The following is a 20,418-nucleotide window of genomic DNA, read 5'->3' on the forward strand; positions in this document are numbered from 1 at the left end:
TCGGACGCTGGCGGCGCTGCCGGCGCGCCGGACGCGTCGTGGAACTCACGGACCGGCGGTGTTGAAAGGAGCGCACGCAACTTTGTCTCAGCGTCAAGATATGACAATCAAGTGTTCAGTGTCCTGTATCTGCCTTCTGAACGTCCCCATTATCGGAAATTACAAATAAAACTTGAGTGTGCTAGAAGTTACAGCTTGAGTGATATTGTGAACAAACATTTGGAAGAACTCGGAAGCAATATTTTTTCCTAACTTGTTTGGGAAGTACCTGGCGTATGTAATGCGGGTTTCACTGGTTGCCCGGATGTTCTCGTTTGAGTGCCCGGATGAACGGCTCTAGTTTTTGGCTCAAGGACACCCGAAGGTCGCCGACAACGGAAGCTACGAAAGCATCTCATGATAAAAAAAGAAAAGCGCGCTCACCTGCAGCGAGCGACCGCAGCGGACCCTGGTGGAGACGACGAACTTATTCTCGGGGTCCAGGTTGACGAGCGTGTTGAGGTCGCCGAAGTCGGTGGGCGGGTGCTTGTCTGTGGATTTGAAGCCCCCGTGGTAGTCCTCGATCACCGGGTTGAACAGTTCGGCGAACAGGGTGTACGACTCGGCGTCCGGCGCGTACAGGCCGACGCCGCTGTCCAGGTTCTCCACGCCTGAATGAACGAATGAACGTAAGATAAATGGGCCTAATAACTGCAAGTGCTCATTTTATATATACACAGTATGATAACCACTTACAAAGTATGTGTGATGCGCAAGGGTACAGTCCCCCCCAAGAAAATAATAATTTTAACAGCTGGCTCAGCGGCGTTCTCTAGTAAATAACGATAGTTGTTGAGTTCAATAAAGAATGAATAACTAAATAAAAGTGTTTCATTGTTTTGGACTTGTGAGATGCAACGTCTCTCATGCTGCGAGAAGCTGGTCAACCGGTTGGTATTATATGGTGTTGCGTTTCGCCTGCGACACGTGGTTTTGCCGGCGCGACTGCGGCGGGGCGGCAGACATTTTGGCCCGATCGTCGTCGCCGCAACACTCATCGGCAGGTGTTTCCAGGCGCGACTGCGGCGATGCGACCGCAAAGGATCACCCTCTCATTCCAGTCATTGTGCCCGAAACAGGCGATGCCAAAGCAGGGATCATCCTCTCATTCCAGTCATTGTGCCCGAAACAGGCGATGCCAAAGCAGGGATCATCCTCTCATTCCAGTCATTGTGCCCGAAACAGGCGATGCCAAAGCAGGGATCATCCTCTCATTACAGTCATTGTGCCCGACCGGCAGCGCTACAACAGGGTGCTACGAGGTCGTGCTCGACATGGTGCTACGGCATCGCTACAACAGGGTGCTACGAGATCGTGCTCGACATGGTGCTACGGCAGCGCTACGACAGTGTGCGTCACCATTAGCCCATTGTACATTCACGTGCTCGTCTTTTGAGGGGTTCCTTCTTGCCCTCAACTGCGAGAGTATAAAAACAGCTGCCCCCGGACGCCAAAAGGAGGGCTTCGATTTCTTCTGTTGAGTAACGTGCTCTCCCGTCTCTCTACTTCGGTCAACCTGACCGCCAACTCTTTGCGATGTTAGAATAAACAAGTTGTTTTGTTGTTACCAGTCGACTCATGCTTTGCCGGGACCTTCGGATGCTTCCAGTTGTACCCCAGGCCGCCAGGCCAACGCTACCCTTGGGGCTTGCGACCCAGGTGCAACAACGGGCGTCAGCGCCGAGTTCCCAACAACTCGTACCAGCGGTGCGATTACAACAATGGCAGAACGTCGTGAATGTGAATAAATTCCGCCGCGCTGTTTCTTTTCTTTTTTTTCTACTTTTGAATGGTTATTATTTACGATCGGGCTCAGTGTCTTATTTATTTAAATATTTACTTATGTAGTATACCCTCAGGGTCAAAGCTATTACAGAGGGAAGCGGTTACAAAGTGCATACAAAAAAGCTTGGCGGCTACTATAATGTTAGCTAATTACTAATAACGAAATATAGGTTTAAAGCAAATGCTAAAACAATGAACGAACTAATAAGCAGTAGGAAGTTGGTAGTACAAATATTTTATATCTATAAAATGTTAGCTAATGCTAGGTTAAAGGCGTGGTGATCGTTTTTTGAAACGTCAGCAGGAAAGTGGCTCCACTTTTGTGATGCGCGAGGAAGAAAAGGCAACGAATTAGTTTTTCCCTACAGAATCTAGTCCATAATCTGTCACGATGATCAACGCAATGTGAAACGTATATGGGTCCAGGGATGAGACGTTTCGCAGTACAGGGGGATGCCATAACTTGCGAAGTAGTGCTAATTTGGCTACTTTGATGGGGTAACTCAACACTGGCAATGAGTATTGCCTGTATTTACCGCAGTCCGACTGTAGTTAGAAAAAATGGAACGAAGACAGTTTTTCTGGACTAGTTTGACAGATTTAGTTAGATTGTCCGGATAGGATGTATTAGTGTTTTATAAAGCAACAGATTTTGGGTAGAGGTATCGAAAGAAAAAATTTCAGCGCAAGTAACCTAATATCCTATTAGCATTGGTAATTATGTAATCTGTATGAACATTCAAAGTGATATTAGCTGTTATGTGAACAGCAAGATACTGCAAGAGTTGGCACTCGATTCAAGAGCAATGTTATTTAACTAATATGTACAGGTGAGGTCTGAGTTGTGCGAGATAACCTAAACACTCTGCATTTATTAGTATTAAGCTCCCCTATTTCTTACGCCAATTATATACAGTTAGGATCAGCGTGTAACAATTTTATCATCATAGTTTTTTATTTTACGAAAAAAATACACAATCATCAGCGAGCAGTTGAATGTTAGATAAGATTGAAGAAAGTCGTTATATTATAAAGAGATAAAGGGGGGATCCAGTACTGAACTCTGAGGTACATCTTAGTTCGCATTAGAGAAAGGAGAGTTATAATCATTAGGGCTGACAAATTGTGAGTGATTAGGTAGAAAACATTCGAGTGACTTAAAAAAGGTCATAATCAAAGTTAACAAGGCTTGGTTTATGCAGTAAAAAGCTTGGGGCACACCTTACCGAATTTCAGAAAAAATGTAAAGAAAAAAATTGTATTCTGTAATTTATACGTAAGTGACATCTTCTGCGTTTCAGATCATCTCAAACGAGGTAGTTGATACAGTTACTGAATTTAATATGTTCTAGCATAGTACAACACGTGCTCGCTGGAGATATTGATATATTGTTAGCAGGATGTAATCTAGTACCAGATTTATATAGAGGAACCATCTTCTCTAATTTCTAGTCTGTCGGTAACGTTGATCGTGTCTAAGGAATGTTGAATATGTTCAGTCGAATACAGCTCTACTCAGTTCGGAGGTATTCTTCAGAAACTTACTACCCACGGAATCACACACACACGCACACGTTACGGAAACGTTACACTCTCTACAGCTACGACCTGGACAGGTCCCGAAGGCATAAATTCACTTCTTTCAATGTCCATCGCTGCGCATGCGGACTAGCGGAAAGTCGTGCGCACCGCTCTCTCGTATATTTTAAGGAAATGGTTGGTCTGCGAAGTGCCGCACGCACCGATAGTCTGAAAACTGCCAGTTGAGTCTGGCAAGAGACAAACATCGAAGCGTCTGTGGCCTGTGATGGATGGAGCACGGGGCTTTTGTGCTGGGCGGGACTTGTGCTGTTCATCAGGCAGGCACATTTTTTTCTTGAAGACGATTGAAGAGAGGCGATACGGAAGCGTACCTATCGCAAAGTGTCTGGTGTGGGACAAAAGATTACCCGGAATAATGCATAAAACCCCAGAATCATCGCTCTCTTGCTCTGGCGACCGATCGCTGACGAAGAGTGTGAAGTCTCGCTAAGTTTCGAATTGGCGACAAGCGGCCATGAAAGCTTGGATGCCGGACAAGCTGTGCAGCGCTCTTTTCACGCCTCGCTGTTTCGAGCTCGCGTTGGGAACGGCGCCCGCGCCCTCGATATAATAAGAGATGGGCTTTTCTGTAGCAGGTAGTCGTGTAGTGGCTGAGCTTTTATTCTGATGAGCGAAGGAGTTCGGGTATGGATTGTATAAGTAGTTTTGAATGTAATGGGAGATGCTCCCTTACGGTGGAACATTGAAAAACAAACAAACATATTTATGCGAATACGACTAAACCGAGTGGCGACGTCAGGATTTGAATCCAGGTCTTGTGAGCCACATCGATCGACATCTTTTGCGATACTCGCTTTGACAGCATCGCCGTGGTTTGCTCGTTATCGCAATCGTACATCAAGAAGCGCTTGCTGTATTGAAAAAAAAAAAAAAACCTTTGCAAAGGCTGCTGCCAATCTGAAGACGCGACAGGCCCGTCCAATCAGGTCGCACGTGCGACGCAAGCAGTGCAATGCACTCTCGAATCAATGCGATAGCCACCGGCTGCTTTGGAACGTGCGGTGTGACGTGCGCGTAAATATCGGACTGACTCGAACAACGAGATTCGACTCGACGGGCCGCCGACTGTGCTCTCAGCTGTTTTCATCGCTTAAGCGTTGCTTCACCCTCAGTGCGTAAGCTCGCCATATAGAAACAACGCCAACGAGTCCAACGAGTTTTAGTGACTTCACCTCATTTAGTGTTTCGACCTCGCTATGAAGTAAAACGTTTGACCTAATGGCTCGAAAAGAGAGAAAAAGAAAGCGGGAACATCACAAGTCGTCACTCTCAAGAATTGTTAGGGGTACCGATATCCTAATCTATGAATTCCCAGTTTGCGCGACACCGCTGACAACAATTTTTTTTTTACGCCTGCCGAAACTTCTGCATCGCCCGAGAAGGCGAAGCAGCCACCGGGTCCAGCCTTGTCGAGCGAAGCGGACTGGCTGGCGCGATCGAACATGTTGTTCCAAGGCCGGCACAACTGAGCGTAGCTCGTTCCTTTTCGAACCTCGACGTCATCGAGCGGCGACTGGCGTGCGACGCGAATGGGTGCCACCGCGGAGAAAGCGGAGAATCGAACCGGCCGCGCACTGTTTACAAGACACGCCACATGTCAAGGGCACCGCTTGACGGCTGCGCTGCGTCGATAGCTCCGCGACGTGCGTGCAGACACATGCGATCTCAATTCAGAGGTCACCTTTTTTTTCTTTCTTTCTTTGTTTGGGGGCAAGCGTGATGAACAGCTATAATAGCAGCGAATTTTATAGCTTCATTAAGCACTATTCTTACTGTTCGCAGCGCCGTGATGCTGATTTTGGAGATATGTCAGTGGGGGCAGTTATTGCTAGGTGTCTTTTCTCTGACTGTGCTTGAAAATTGACTTTCGCAGATGTCTTTTTTTTTCACCATGTGTAGAGAGCCTCATCAGATGGAGTAGCTGTACAAAGGGGATCTATATTCTTGGATAACTAATCCATAGAAAGAAAAATAACGCTATTTTTTTTTTGCGAAGGTGTTCGATACTGTTGTAAGTTATTAATAGGACGCTGTCCAGGGTTGCACGCCAGCTGGATTGCTCGAAGCAGCCGTGAAGAGCTTGTTTGACGGAACGCACGCACGTGTTATTGCGCAGTAAAGATAACTGCAACTGAAATTTCAGTAACCACGGCTAGCTCAAGAAATCGAAAGATAGCTTGTGCCTTGTCCTCATGGGCTATAGCCCAAACGTGCGATAACGAGATAAGCGACTAAATGGGATCGGAAATGACTGTAGCCACGAAACTCGAGTGTGGTGTGCGCTTAACCGCCCGGGTGCAATTACATCTTGAACTTTCGACGCTTCGTTCGTATGGAGCACCCGCCGTGGTTGCTCAGTGGCTATGGTGTTGGGCTGCTGAGCACGAGGTCGCGGGATCGAATCCCGGCCACGGCGGCTGCATTTCGATGGGGGCGAAACGCGAAAACACACGTGTACTTAGGTTTAGGTGCACTTTAATGAACCCCAGGTGGTCGAAATTTCTGGAGTCCTCCACTACGGCGTGCCTCATAATCAGAAAGTGGTTTTGGTACGTAAAACCCCATAATTTTTTTTTTCGTATGGAGAATACAAAAAAAAAAGAGTGCAGATTGGCACGGTGGAGAGATGACCCGGCGTGGACTAAGCGAAGCGTATAGGCGAACTTGAGCGTTCTCAGTTAGGATCAAACAGCGCGGGCGGTGCCTGTATTGACTATTCCTCCACCACTTTATTTCGTACCTAGTCTGATTCGCACCAATTGTCGTTAGCTATGTTTAGGTACAGGCAAGGAGGGCGCTGAATGTTCCCGTTTATGAAGGTGACATAATTCGGGACGATATCAACATGCGCCTGTTGGCGGTTATGTGGCTGGCATTTACATATTACTAGGTCATTATTACATACATGTTAGGACATATTACTACATCATTCTGTTCATTCAGTCTACTTAAACATGTAAGAAAACGTCACGCCTTCCTAAGTAAAATAGTGTGATTCGTGTTTTGAACGAAGACAATGCTGCAACTTTGACGAGAATTGGCGACTACCTCATCTGTATATTGCAGAGCTGTCTAGCATGTATTGAAGTCTGTGTAGTGTTCGTAGTGTTTCGTGCTATGTACGGAGCGGAGTATAGGGGCCTTCAAGGTGGTCATATCGAAGGTAAACGCAAGTATCGCCTTCATGTGAGAAACTGCCGCAGTTGGCCTAAGAAGCCGAACCCATCGCTACGGTATCGGATTCCGGCCGTGGCTGCCGGGAGCGAAGCGTGAAACCTCTCAAGTGCCCAAATTTAGGTGCCCGTAAGCCATTTATAGATGCACAAAACTTTATCAGCAACATCTGTTTCACTAAAACAACCATAATATCGCTCGCTGCAAAATGTCTTGTCGTATTTTTAAGACATTTCTGAGGCAACATCGGTTGTCAGATATGACACCTTCCTGGGCGCCTACCTAAAGGTATTAGATCGAGCATGCGCAACCTCTGTCATTGAGCTAGCTTTACACTCGGCTGATTGCGGACAGCCACAAGACAACAACATAGGAGGAGGTGGTGATAAGAAGCGGTGCCCGCATTCGGAACACTTCTCTCGAGGCAGAGCCCTTCCTCTCCGGCCGGCGTTCGGGCATCGGCCACTTACGGTAGCGATCGCCTCGATGATGGCCCTTGCGGCGATGGCCAGTCGCGGACCAAACGTACGGAAGAGGAATTTTGTGATTAGGTCCTATTCACTTATCTTTACTTCCGCAGAAACTATCCAAAGGGTGGTATACCGGAACACCGCCGCGGCGCCCTCTTCAATCGTAATATCAGAGCCCTGGGAGCATTAGCAGCGAGTGACGAGAACTTATACCAAAACGACTCTCCCTCCCTACCTCCCCTCTAGCCCTCCCCTTCCACCCTCCGCCAGGAAAAAGAAAAGCGAATAACAGAAATGCCGGCGTGGGGCAGGAACACGGGGAGATGGAGAGACGAGGGGAGGAAGAAACCCATCTTCCGGAAACGACTCTGCGTCGACGGATCTTCCGCCTTCGGCGGGGTTCCTTTCCTAGACGGCGTCACTCCCTCCCTCTGCGGCTTCTCTCTGTGGCGGAAGCCGTTTGCGAAGCTTATTTGTGTGCGCGCGGCGCTTAACTGAGAGAGAGCGCCGCGAGCAGGGAGGCGGCTCGAGCCGAAAATAGCCGCGCTACCTGCTGCCACTGTGCGCCCTGGCTCTGCTCCGTCCGGACCCAGACACGCGCGCGGACCCTGCGCCGTGATATATAAAAGTGCCAGTCCGCTTTTGGAGCACGTCCGAACAACGAGGGTGGCGGGGCTCGGCGGGGCAACCGAATACCCCGCGAGTAGGTTTATGTATACTTGTCTTAGCCTCCGCGCACCCGCCTTGGTAGCTGAGTGGTCAATGGCGTTCTGCCGATGAACAGAAGGTTGTCGGTTCGATACCGGGTCGCGAAGGACGCATTTCTAGGGGGAAGAAGTGCGAGAGCATTCGTATGCTTACATATATGCTCACTTAAAAAAGAAGAAAAAAAAAAAAGAAAAAGAAAACGAGGTGGTGTATTTATTCAGGAGCCCTCTACAACGATGTCTCTGATAACGTCATGTAGCTTTTAGGACGTTAGAAGTCATGATTGAATTAATTACTACTGTTCACCTTCTTTTTCGGCCTTACACGCGTGTTCCTAAAGTTTATGTGTAGGAGCGTTTCCTCATTGACTGTCGTTCGGGCGTTCACAACTATTAGGAGTGATCGGATTGATTGTGACGTCACAGTCACCGTTACGGTGGCCAATCACGGGCGGAACTTGCGTAAGCGAATCGAGGGAGATACGAACATCCTTGATAGGAACTCCCTTAATACAAACATGTCTGAGGCACGAAGGACATACGAGGTGATATACTTATAAGATAGGCGAATATTGGTTCTAAAGTTAACCTTCATTACGCACACATTCGATGCCCAACAAAGAAAGCTTTAAATAAAAATAAAAATAATGTTTGAGTATGGCGTAGGTTAGCCTTCGTTACAAACACACTAAGGCAAAGGTGAAGCAAGATTTACAGGAGAGAAAGTGACTTGTTTCATTGGTGGGTTTCAAGTCCGTACACGCGGGTTTCGTCAGGTCGCCCACCAAGGGAAAGGTTAAAAAGAATGCACGTGAGTGCGCCTGCCGAAGCCCATTGCATGCAAGAAGGAGTATACAAAAATAGGCTTATGCTGGGGCTGTGTTATGCAATGCCGAATGCCTTCGGTTGGCCTCGCTTAGCTGGCCCACTGAAACGAACGCGACTAAACGTTGTAAATAGACGCGCTCGCTACAGAGTTGTTTTTTTTTCTGTCGAATCTTTGAGGGAATCCGTAAGACAATGAGCTACAACCTTGTGACGTAACACAGTGCCATTTATGATAGTGAGACTTTGCGCTGAGTATTCCAGCTCTCGAATATAGCTCGAAGTGATGCGTCCACTCTGGTAGTCGCCGTGGTGTTTATTCTTTCGCATCGTGTTTCTGTTATACAGATAAGAGGATGGTCTTCTGCTTTTAATCTGCGCGGATGCATCTGAAGTGAACCCAGATTATGCCGCTAAGGGCCGCGAGTACTCGGTATGAAATGTGGAATTCCGAAATGCTCAGTAAAACTGCAGTAATTTGCGTGCTGACCGGAGTTACCCGCTGATTACTGTCAGTGCTGTACTTGTGTTTTGCAACGGCGATGGATCACGATTTGTTCAGTGTGAATTTTATACACAACTTGTTGCACGTGAATTGAGGCATCGTTTCTTTGTTGCCCCTGTTTATCCAAAGCATCGTGTGTTTAGAAATTTTCAGCTCAGAAAGGGTGACTTAAACTAACGAAACGCGATGTCATGAAATAATGAATTTAAACAGTATGTCATGTAAAACGTAATGCCTCGATAAAGTACATCGTTGTCTCACGGTGAATACAGCAATAGCAGTGGCATCAAGTGCCACCACGCGAGCAGACTTCCACGTAATTCTGAAGTCTCAAGCATGCGGCCAGCGGATCGTGTGCAGACCACGTGACTGCACTGTTAAGATCCTCGCTCAATATAATCTACTTTGCCCTCAAAAAGTTTTATTACTCTGCCGAAAATGTAACAGCGCCGTTTGCGGGAAGCGATGTGGGACACTGCGGCCCGATATCTACGGAACTCTCCAGCGTTTGTTCATCAAGTGAATACATTAGCTGACAGTGATTGTGATAATTGTGGGAAAAAATATGTGTAACAGAAAGCTTGCTCATCAAGTGAATACATTATCTGACAGCAACTGTGGGAATTGTGGGAAAAAATATGCGTAAGAGAAGCTTGACTTGTACCACGTCCCCATAAACTATCAGCAGCAAATGTATAAACATTAGGAGTACGGCAGTACCTACGGCAGTAATACACGAGGTCTGTACTTGGAGGTTAAAGCAAGCAAACAAAAATTTCCTACGTAATTTTCGTTCTAGGAAGTCAACATCCTAGAGAATTTTTAGATGCAAGGCGTAGACTTATTAACTCGCCTGTTTGCATTCGCAGGTAATTTAGTAGGTAGGCTACAGGCGAATGCTTAGAAACACTGGACAGTTAATACGTTGGCGAGGAATAAACCAACGGCCTGTGCGATGGTTGAGACGTTAAGGGACACAACGACGCAAGCTATCAATGGTTCGCGTACGTGTATTATCGTTGATCAGTTGGCTTCTAAAGTGAGCAGTCCATAATCGTATGAAGCTTCTACTGGTAAAATCCTGAACTTAGTAGCCTCCTTGCGCATTCATAAAGAGGTCTGAGGTTGAACGTAGGCTGTTTCTTTGCAATACAAATTAGTTATCAAGTAGGTCGCCAGTCTGTGAACCCTTGTGCAACCTCTACGGTGGCCAAATGCGCCTATTGTATATTGTTTCGGTGGTCAGGCCAAACCGGAAGGGACGTGAAAAGAGCTTACCCGACTGGATGACGTCCAGCAGAGTGGCACCCATAGCGGTCTTGCGGTTCTTAAGCTTGTCGAAGACATCCTTGTTGAGGTACTTCTTAAGTAGCGACTTGCAGTCATTGGCAGCCTGCAGCTTCTTGAAGCCGGCCTCAAGCTTGTCGAGAGTTGCCTGGTCCACCATCTTGTCCTTGGAAGATTTGTCTTTGCCCTTGTCCGAGTAGACCCTGCGTGAGACGGCGACACGGACGGGTTTAGAACTGAGTGATAGACTAGCACAAGTATACTGGGCGGAGGGCCATGGTCGGAACCGGTACAGCGGTCTAGCGGACACAAGTGCACCCTATAATTCGACACCCAAAATCTCACTTGTTATTCTCTATCCTCTTATTTCAGAATTTAATTCCCCGTCGGGAAGTATGCGCCTTAATCCCTCCGTGCGTATGCTCCGTTCCCTGTAGTCCTGCTCGAATGGAGGAGGTTTATGTGTGCTGAGGCGACCCCTACCCATTTCGGTAGCTGGGCCTGGGATCCAACCCGTGAATACCCATTTTAGTTGTCCAAAGTGTGATGCTCCATTATCTACTGCGGAGATTCACAACCTGTCGTGGCTCTTCCCAAAAAGCGAGGTACAAGAGAAAGAATTTCAAGATCTACCAAGCTACGAAGGGATCAAGCAGGCAGTTATACCCGTTGACTCATGGACGCTACGTTTTCTAAGCTTATTGTGACATTTGTTTATGGGGAGGGTCACCCCAGTGTAATTTAAATGCATATACGTCGGAGACCAAGCTGTCAGAAAAATAACATATGAGAACATCTCGGTCGGTACAACATGGCGATATAGCAGTCACCGCCATCGCTTGTGGACAGCGAAAAAGGGCCCGACCTAGCTAGATGCGTGACCAGCACTACGGGAAAAGTGAGTAAAATTCAGCTACGATAACTCGATGAGGTGTGTGAAGCTTTCAAGACACGGAGTTCTGAACACATTTTTAGGGTGGTATCGTCTTTGGTCAACGAACGACGGCTAGTGAATACTAGAAGGGTGGTTTACGACATGCAAAAAATAAATAAATAAATACAAGAACTAAGCTAGCCGAGGAGCGACAAGAGTTCAACGTACGTCTTTGATTAGACGGGCAAGTCACTTAGTTATTCGGTTCAGACTTATCGCTGCAGTTGATTAAGCAATATCTTGCATGCCGAGTCGCGATGGCAGAATCACTGCTGCGAGTTAATACAATGATATCTTCTGTATGTTCAAACGAAAAAGAAGGCACTGAAATTGCCATTTGCCTTTCTTACAGCTACTCAAAAGGAACAAGGACGAGTTGACAGCTGCTCGTACTTCGCGAGATTACTAAGCAAAAGAGGTGAGGTCGAGTTCTTGTGTGCGATGGACAGCAGCACGCAACTATTCTGATGCCTTTGTTTTGTGTACAGTGTACGAGGGCGCGCAATAGCGATAGCACTATAAATGAAAGAAATGCTTCAGTTCTGTTGAAGTAAAATTAGACCACACGCTGCAGAAGAAACTCTCTGGGGAATAGTAGCATCGTCAATGGAGCGTCCTGAGCACTCATTTCGGCACGATTGCAGTAGCATGCTGCAGTCCTCGGGTTTCATTCGGAAAGGAAAGACTGTTGAAATCTGCGCTTTCTTTAACGGAGGCATTGTGTGCAGTGTCGCCTTTACATGCATTTACTTTCTTCCGTATAGCGCTTGTCTTTTTTTTTTCTTTCTCCCTCTATTCACGGCTCGCTTTATAGAACTCTTTTTTCGCAGTTGCATTTCAGCTGATTGGTGCGTCAGCGTCTACACCAGACGCGGTGAAAACCTCGAAAAAGCAGCGGCGTGTTCGGCTGGAGCGTGCTCATCGTGTCGTGCCTGAATGGCGCACTCGTCAGCAAATCTGCGTCTGTTGACGTTCTCGTTTGCCTCGCGTCCTCCGATCGATTTGTTTGGCCAGGCTCGCCCTGGCAGCGACGGCGTTGTTGAGCGACACGCGTCTTGCGTAGAGCTGCGATTCGCGTAGTAACGTTGGTGGCGCACCGCGATGACGTTCGCCGTCGCGATAAACGGGCACACTTTAAAACGAGCACGCTTGCTTTGTTCAAGCTAATCTTCAAAGTGACGCGGAGTCCGGTATTTACCCGACTCCACATTAAGTGACGCGCACGTCGAGCGCCAACTGGAGAGCTCAGTAAGGATTGGAAACATGACGTCACGAGCGAGGCCACAGTTTCGGATTTCGCCGTGCCTGCTGAGACGACCGTTCGGGCGTCGATGTCATTACATGTATATAATCTCCGCAGTGAAGGCAAGCCCGATAATGCTGTCTGGTGGCGTGTTGAATGACCATTTATGCTAGCAAGTCTGTGATTTGTAGCAGTACGATAAAGCAATGCAGCGATGAGCGCTCAACCATTATCATCGTCATCGCATGAAGGCCTCTCGCAGCGATCACTTAGAGCGCTCATAATGGTAGATGTCGTTTGAGCGAACACACATTTCTGCCCAATTTTGGTTAGACCGTAAGCAGTCTACCTTTGATTGCTCTCACGGTTCTGCACGCGTGTATTGGACAGCTGATACAGTTGCTGTTAGCTATAGGAAAGCTTTATAGCAAAACAAGAAGGAAATTCTATGTTTCAGCAATTAGCATAAAAAAAAGCTAAGCTATACACAGAGAAGGCCCGAGCGAGTCACCAGAGAGACCAGGAAAACAAGAATTGTGCAGATCCAACGAACACATTTCCTTAAATCTACGGGAAGCGAGGCTTTCGTGAAACGGTTGACGAAATGCCCTACATTCGCCCATTTTCATTCCTGGGTCTTCGGCGTAAAGGAAAATGGCGCGCGCCCACGTTCTCTCGTACAACTGCGCTATGAAATGGGGCAGCTCTTATATTGCCTCGCATTATTTCATTTCTTCTTAGTTATTTTTAATTGTACTGCCCCTTTTTAGCCAATCAAGTTGCGATAATTTGTGAACGCAGTAACGCTTGTTTTTATCATTCGGTAGGACAGCGCCGAAACACCTGTCTGCTCGATGTATCAGCAGTGAATTAGATGATATAGCCTCTAAATAAAATGTTGGCTCACCAGCTCTTTAAAAATACAGTGGTTGTGTAATTAATGCTCTAGCCCGTGGGGTTCAAGTTGCTGCGTTGAAGGCGTCTTGCCCTTCAGGCTTGAATAGTTTTCTTTTTTTTTTTAAGGCTCTGTCTGGAGACTAAGCAGCACTGAGGCCAAACCTTCTACTACAACTGATGTCACGAGCAAAATGACGCAGTGCCACTGACGAGATTTGAGTGCAATTTTTTTTCTATACATTTGCAGTGCTGCTTTATTGGGCCCTTGGTGACTGTGAAACCTGTTAGCTACCGTGTAAACAAGATGGTGTGATCGCTGCGACGTCACTGTTTGCATTCACAGCGTGCGTGCTTTCCACGTTTTCCGCTACTGATCTCCACTACCCTTAAAGTAGAGATCGGTGTTTTGCAGCAAATACCTGATTCACTACATATCACGTATTGTCGGTACGTGACACGTCTGAAGGTGACGATGATCAGCATTGTCAAGTATGCCCTTTTCGAGCCGCGTACGCTGTTTTTGGGACCATTATAAGGAAGAATTCTTCTAGTCAAGAACAATTTCTATGCGATGCTCGTAATGTCAAATGCTCATCCAATACAGTGTTACTTTTTGTGACTTTCAAAAATACGTGTAGAGGCTGCACCGGCCTCACGGTATGTGTGGAGCGCAAGGCATTGCGGTAATTTCCCAGCGCTGTTGTTACTAGTCAGAGCACGCGACTTCAAAATTCACACTGCTCCGGCAACGTGGTTTCCAATCCCACAGGTGACGGTTGTGGATCGGGCCTCAATTTCTCCTTACCCTGCGGCAATGGCGAAACTGGGGAGTACGAGGTTCCCTGTCGATCAACGAAAATCTTCGTTATCTGTCGGCAATAGCGACAACGTTCGACGTCAGCTTTAACAGAATGAACGGACGGACAAGGCAGACTCAATTCCGAGCATTTAACTGCTGTCGCAGTGAATAAGAGGCCTCATTTGGATGACGCTCGCCTTTGTGTTTATGTTACCGGATTTGATGGCCGTTCAGATATAAACCATCGATTTACGATTGAACTGCAATAAGTATCTGAGATATAAATCCATGGCGCACTACATCCGCGCCAAAGGCAGCTCGGGCGAAATCCCAAACGAACCACGTCACACTTAAGTTCGCGACGCCGACGGGCAATGTTCGAGTGCGCAGGTTCTTTTAAGGAAGCGCCCTGGTCAGATTGCATTGCCATTCGTTTAACCCTTCTGTCCCGTCAGTGACTAGACAAATGAGGCTCATTTATGCATTCTCAGATTTCTTTCGCAAATTGGGATTCCTATTAAACGAACAACTGGTTCTGCAGAACTAATACGAGCCTTACTCGATCAAGCGGCCCCGCGAGCCAAACAGAATTGACAGAAAAGTCCGCCAGAATCCCCATGTCGCTGCCACTAATTGCGTTAGCTTCTCCCGTAAGGACGGCGACTCAGGACAGAAAGGGAAAAGGAAGCGCCGCTGGGCAGGAATCCCTTCCGCGATCGCTGCTTAATTCGAAGACCTAATCAAGGTCCTCTATAACCGAGGAAACCTTGTAAAGTGGTTCCAGCGGCACTGTAATGTGGTCAGCATGGCAAGAAAAAAGAAGGCCGTGCAGGCGGCATGCGTTCATATGAATGACTAAATCCACTTTGATGAAACGGCAGCTTAACGTATTTGGTTTTCCCTCTCGATAATTTTAAATACAGCAAAAGTAGGATCACTATTCGTCGTTTCACCGAGGGCGTCGTCGAAGCCATAGAATTGAAAAAAAGAAAAAAAGAAATAAGGTTCAAGCTTAAAGAAAAAAAAATGGCTGAATAATTTCATTCAGTAGTGTTATGACTAAAAAAAGGTTGCCAGTGTTGTAGAGACGAATAATCGATACCGGGTATAATCGTAACTCCTACGAGTTTGAATCGACTGAACTGTGCTTTTTGTGAATTGGTCGAAGCGGCTATTTTACCGCACTTTGTTTAGAACTGGCGTTGAATAAATGATATGGGATATCTACGCCTGAAGTTTATGCTTTGATGAATGAAACGTGTCACGAAAAAATAAATGAAACATAAGGGAAACAAGTATCTAAGTCTTCCCAAAATAAAGAAAATGTGAACAGGATGCATTGCGGGGGTTATCACTGACAAGACAGCTATTCCTGGAGCGTGATATGGACTAAGAAAATTGAAGAAAGCGTGATCAATGGTTTAATATGACCTCTGCATAAAGAACATCTATTAAAAAAATACACGCAACCGCTGTCTCAATATCACAGGTACTTGACTCCACGAACTGTGAACATGTTGGAGATAGAGAATTTATTTGAAAGAAGGCAGATAACATTTTAGTAGCGTCTGCTAGATTACTAGCTAGGAGCCTAACTAGGAGTACAGCTTTAAATACGCATAATATATTCAATACATTCTGTTGTTGATGTGTTGTATCCACTAATATCCTTACAGTACATTTACTGTCATCAAAATTACACATTTCTCAAGGTTGAGGAAGGTGAAGTAACGGGTTACGTACGTTGCAGCTAAGAAATGGTTCTTCAGGTGTGTTTGTCTGACCAGATTTTGGACTGTGGCAGAAAAAAATAAATCGACGAAAAAAAGAAAGAAAAAGAGAACGGCGTATTCACTCTCGACACTCTAAACAGGAAGAGTCAGTAGTGCGGCAGTGATCGCGAAAGGCTCGGTGTTAAGAGGCAATTAACGCGAATCATTTTGACGCGAACAGACATAACGACGTCAATCACCGGCAAAACAAACGTACGCCGAAACTTCGTGAGCGAACGCCGTACTTGTCACCTTATTTTTCATTACCTGAACAATCACGAGCGCCTTCATCAACACGCATCAGCAAATACCGCTGGCAGAAATTACTAACGCCTGCGAGAAATTAAAGTGTTCACAAGGGGAACAATTGTGGTGTTATTTCTGTTTTTGTAAACTTTTCGAGAAACGAACGACTACTTCGTACTTTCCTTCCGAGTCCTATAGCTGACATTGGCGAAAGGTCGTGTCCCGTCCAGCAGCCCTCCCAGCGGTGCCCCGTGGTGCTCCGGGAGCGCAAGGTCACTCCGCATCCTCCTCACAAGGAAAGGCCCTGCACCTCGCCTTGACTGGGAGCATCATTCGATCGCGAATTTGAAATCGCTGCTCGCGTTCGCGATTTGAGCGCGCATTACAGGGTTGGTCCACGCGATCGCTCGAAGCGTCAACACCGAATTGCACTTCGCGCAAGCGATTGTAGGAGCTCATCTTGTAGCGTCTTGAACTTGAGTGGTTCACGAAGTCTTTCCCAACCGGGGGAAAAAAATACATCCTTCGCGTCGCCCACTACGGGTGATCGATAATATTGCCGAGGCATCCGCCGTTTCTGCGGGCGAAGCGTAGGGACAGTAAAATGAAAGAGTTAAGGGTAGTGAGTGCGAGTTAATAGTGGGAAGTGCGAGCGACTGACCTCTGGTAGTAGAGCGATAGACACCGGCTCCTGCGTGAGTGTTCTTTGCTCGAGCGATGCGAACACAGTGACTGTGAAAGCCGCGGTATTGTCGCGGTCCTGGGGGAGAGGAGAGCGAAGGAGTCGTCCGAGGAGGAAGGTAAGCGCCTCGGAGGATCACGGGAAGGCACGCTCTCTCGCTCTCGATCATCCCTTCGTGCTGAAATTCTCTCTCTCTCCAAGCCGACATCGGAGCTTGGACCCAGGGCGGCGCGGCTCGGGTTTAGCGCGCGGCAGAGAGAGGCACTTCGAGGAGGGGGAGGCGAAATAGGAGGAGGAGAGGGGCCGGAATGCGAGAAGCTCGAGTGGCGAGGGAGAGGCCGTGGGAGTTGCAAGACTGAGCGGACAGTGCAAGAGCGGTGAAGGGCAGGAGAAACTGCACTGCACTGTGGTGCACTGCAAAACAAAGACTTCACCTTGCTTGAGCGGGCAGCCTCATAGAAAGCTGTGCAAGCGCCGCGAGGCCATTCTTTATTTTTGTTCGTGCACTTCTAGCAACATTGTGGTTGGGGACATAAAGATCAAAGCGCAAAAAAAATGGCGGTGCTATATTTTTCGTTGTTAATAGCGCCGTTAATTTCAGAGGGCACTGTTTTGAAGGTTTACCAACAAAGCAGACATATTTTTAGTGAGCGGCGTTGAGCTCCGGGATAAATTTTTTGGTGAGTTTCTCGCCGAAGACCCGTGAAGCGTTAGCAAAGTAGTGTACGTTGTGCGCGGGCGTGTACAAGGCAATTACCATGTTAAATTCAGAAAGCTCTTCGTCAGCTAGAACTGTTATTCATTGGTCAGTCGACATCGTTAAAGATATGCTTGCCATTACGATTGCCTGACGCCCGTAGTTAACAATCGCAATTGTGCATGAACAGCTTTGCGAATCCAGTCTATGAACGTTTAACGTCTGTTGGACGAACCAGCGAAGCGCTGCATGTCATCTTAAAAAAAATCGGAGAAGGAGAACATGTTATTCTATCCTGCCGCTTCTATCACTTCCGACCTTTACTGTTCGTGCCCTCAGCTGAGCTAATAAGAGCGTTTGAGGTGGTATGAACCTGCATGGCTTTCCGGAAGCTCCCGTCCTGCCACTTTCCATCAATGCCTTGCGCAAACCGCCTCTGGCACAGAGCTAAAGACGAACTCAAAACAAACACGCCGGACAGGGTTAATCGTTCAAGAGCAACAGCATACAAAAAAAAAGAAAACAAAACATCTATGGAGCGACGAGCAACGTTCCTTGTTTAAAACTGGTCGCCTACATGTGTGCGCGAGCGGACGAGGGTGAAGCGTTACGCTATACTAGAGAAAACACGATCGCCTGCCAGCTTCGCCAGCCTGCGCGTCGTCTGCACTGGAGAAGTCTGTTCGGCCGCGCAGGTCGCGGTCGAAGAGCCCGCGCCAAGATGGCGGCGCGGATCGATTTCTCGCCCACTCTCGTGGCCTTGTAATGGCACGTCGGATTCGGAGGAGGCGCTCCCGTTTCCCGAAGAGAAGTGGTGCCGGGTAATACAAACACACCTCCCTACAAACAACCAACGCCCTCGTACGCCACGCTTCTTGCCTTCTCGTTTACACGCGTCACGTGATGTGCAGTGACCGGCGAAGAGGGACACCGTGACTGCTACGTATCTGCTGCCTGTGTCCAGGAGGGTATGGTATGTTTCGGCGTCACAACACCGACCGAAATTTTCTTAAATCACTGAGACAAAAACGAAGCTAAACATACAAGAAAGTAAGACACCCTCCCCCTTTTCCAGTGAAACTGTTCCTGTTGCGCCACTGCTCTGTGTTCTCGGAACAAAACTTCACTAAGTGGAGAATGACCTGCAGCAGTCTTGCAGCTTGAGCTGGGCTGTCGAAGACCAAAATAAGCACCGGAAAAGGACGTCTGGGAACGACGCCGGCTTGTAAAACGCCCCCGAAAATCGATGCGCAAGCGCTATCTGGAAATGGGGAATCAGACACCAGGAGGCGAAGTAGGAGGTTGTGGGAAGGATTGTTTGACAACAAAGAAAGCGTCGACGGGTGTGTGAGTGTTTGGCGGGCAGAGGGGCATGTATTAGGAAGCCGCCCAGCCAACAGCTCTAATACCGGATAGCTATACGTTGTCTTTCTGAGTATTTCACAGTTTCCGAGGGTTAGCAGGGAGAGGACTAAGTGACCGATAAGTACGCACTTTTCTGAGATAGTTGCTGTTCAGCATTCACCCATGCTTTTGCTCTACATTCGGGAGCTCGGTGAGAAAATGATAGCATCTGAAAAAACAAGTACCAGTACTTCTTTATTGGTGGAGTAACGCAAGATCAAGGCGCAGAAAGAGGGCCTTTGTGGAGGAGGAAGGTACACTCTAAGAACAGTTTACACCCTTTGGCGTGCCACTTCTGCCACACAACAATAATCGTCATCTGCCTTGATGCGTTTCTTTTCTTTATCGCTGCGAGCCCGGAACTTCCCAGTAACGAACGCGTTATCAGAAGGGGCACTCCAAAGGGTGTAAACTGTTCTATGCTGATAACGCGTGTGCCGTTCGTTACTGGAAAGTTCCGGGATCGCAGCGTTAAAGAAAGGAAACGCATCAAGGCAGATGACGATTATTGTTGTGCGGCAGAAGGGACACGCCAAAGGGTGTAAACTGTTCTTAGAGTGTAGGCGGAGGCGCGCAGGGTTGACCTCTGGTAGTTGCTACAGGTTTTGTTTGCAATATGGTCGTAGCGGGTTCGTGTCTTGATGACATCGTCCTTGTACACCGTACGCTGTGTGTGCGAGCGAAAGCGCGCGACGGTGAGCCGACGATGACGGCTTAATTTCGCGTGCGCAAGGGAGGAAAGCGGGGAGGAAGCGTGCCGTCTTCCGTCGCGCGCACGGCACCGAGGGAGGGAGGGAGGCGTTGTACCTCGGCCGCGCGCGGTAGCGCGGGCTTTATCTCGAAAGGGACCACATTTTCGGGCACAGTCGAAGTGGGCCGATGGTTCGTAGCGTTGCGTGCGCTGTGTTCTCGCCGTCCAGTTTGCGTTGAAGCAATAGGTCACTTCACTCGCTACTATTGTCGCGATTCCTCACGGCAGCGTTCTGGCAGCGAGCGGCCGTGGTCATCGAGTGTGATGTGTTCATGGTTGCCTGTGCTCGCCTACACTATGTTTGCTAATTTAGTTAGTAAGCGGATGCCAACAAGAGGATGTTGTACTCCGGCGACTGCTGCGTATTGCGCGGCCGCGCGAGCCCTGCCTCGAATACGATCTGCGATGCAGAAAGTGTAGGCGTCAAGGCGCACCGAGGGCCGATAGCTTCGTGTGCGCTGTAGCACCCATACGCTTGCGTGTCACCCGCGTTCACGAAGTTAAACGTCACTGTAACTTCTTTCGACGTAAATAACTCGTTATGTATGCTGAAATTACTGTTATTTGAGCTGATCGAGAGAAGCGTTTCCTGTTTAAGG

The 20,418-nt window shown here is 47.8% G+C and overlaps 1 protein-coding gene across 3 annotated transcripts in view; it reads right to left on the reverse strand.

The window, feature by feature from the left end:
* Positions 1–20,418, reverse strand: part of LOC142579966 (arginine kinase) — a 101,699-nt gene that overhangs the window by 23,265 nt on the left and 58,016 nt on the right. For 2 of the 3 annotated variants that reach the window (XM_075690655.1, XM_075690654.1), the window contains exons 2-3: positions 10,386–10,597; positions 424–650 (exon numbers count right to left, since the gene is read on the reverse strand). In XM_075690655.1, coding sequence (XP_075546770.1) covers positions 424–650; positions 10,386–10,597 — 439 coding nt within the window. Of the gene's footprint in view, positions 1–423; positions 651–10,385; positions 10,598–16,946; positions 17,055–20,418 lie in introns of those variants that run through there. The other variant, XM_075690657.1, reaches the window with a different exon arrangement.

Source organism: Dermacentor variabilis, chromosome 4 (assembly GCF_050947875.1).
Source record: "Dermacentor variabilis isolate Ectoservices chromosome 4, ASM5094787v1, whole genome shotgun sequence".
NCBI classification, from domain to species: Eukaryota; Metazoa; Arthropoda; class Arachnida; order Ixodida; family Ixodidae; genus Dermacentor; species Dermacentor variabilis.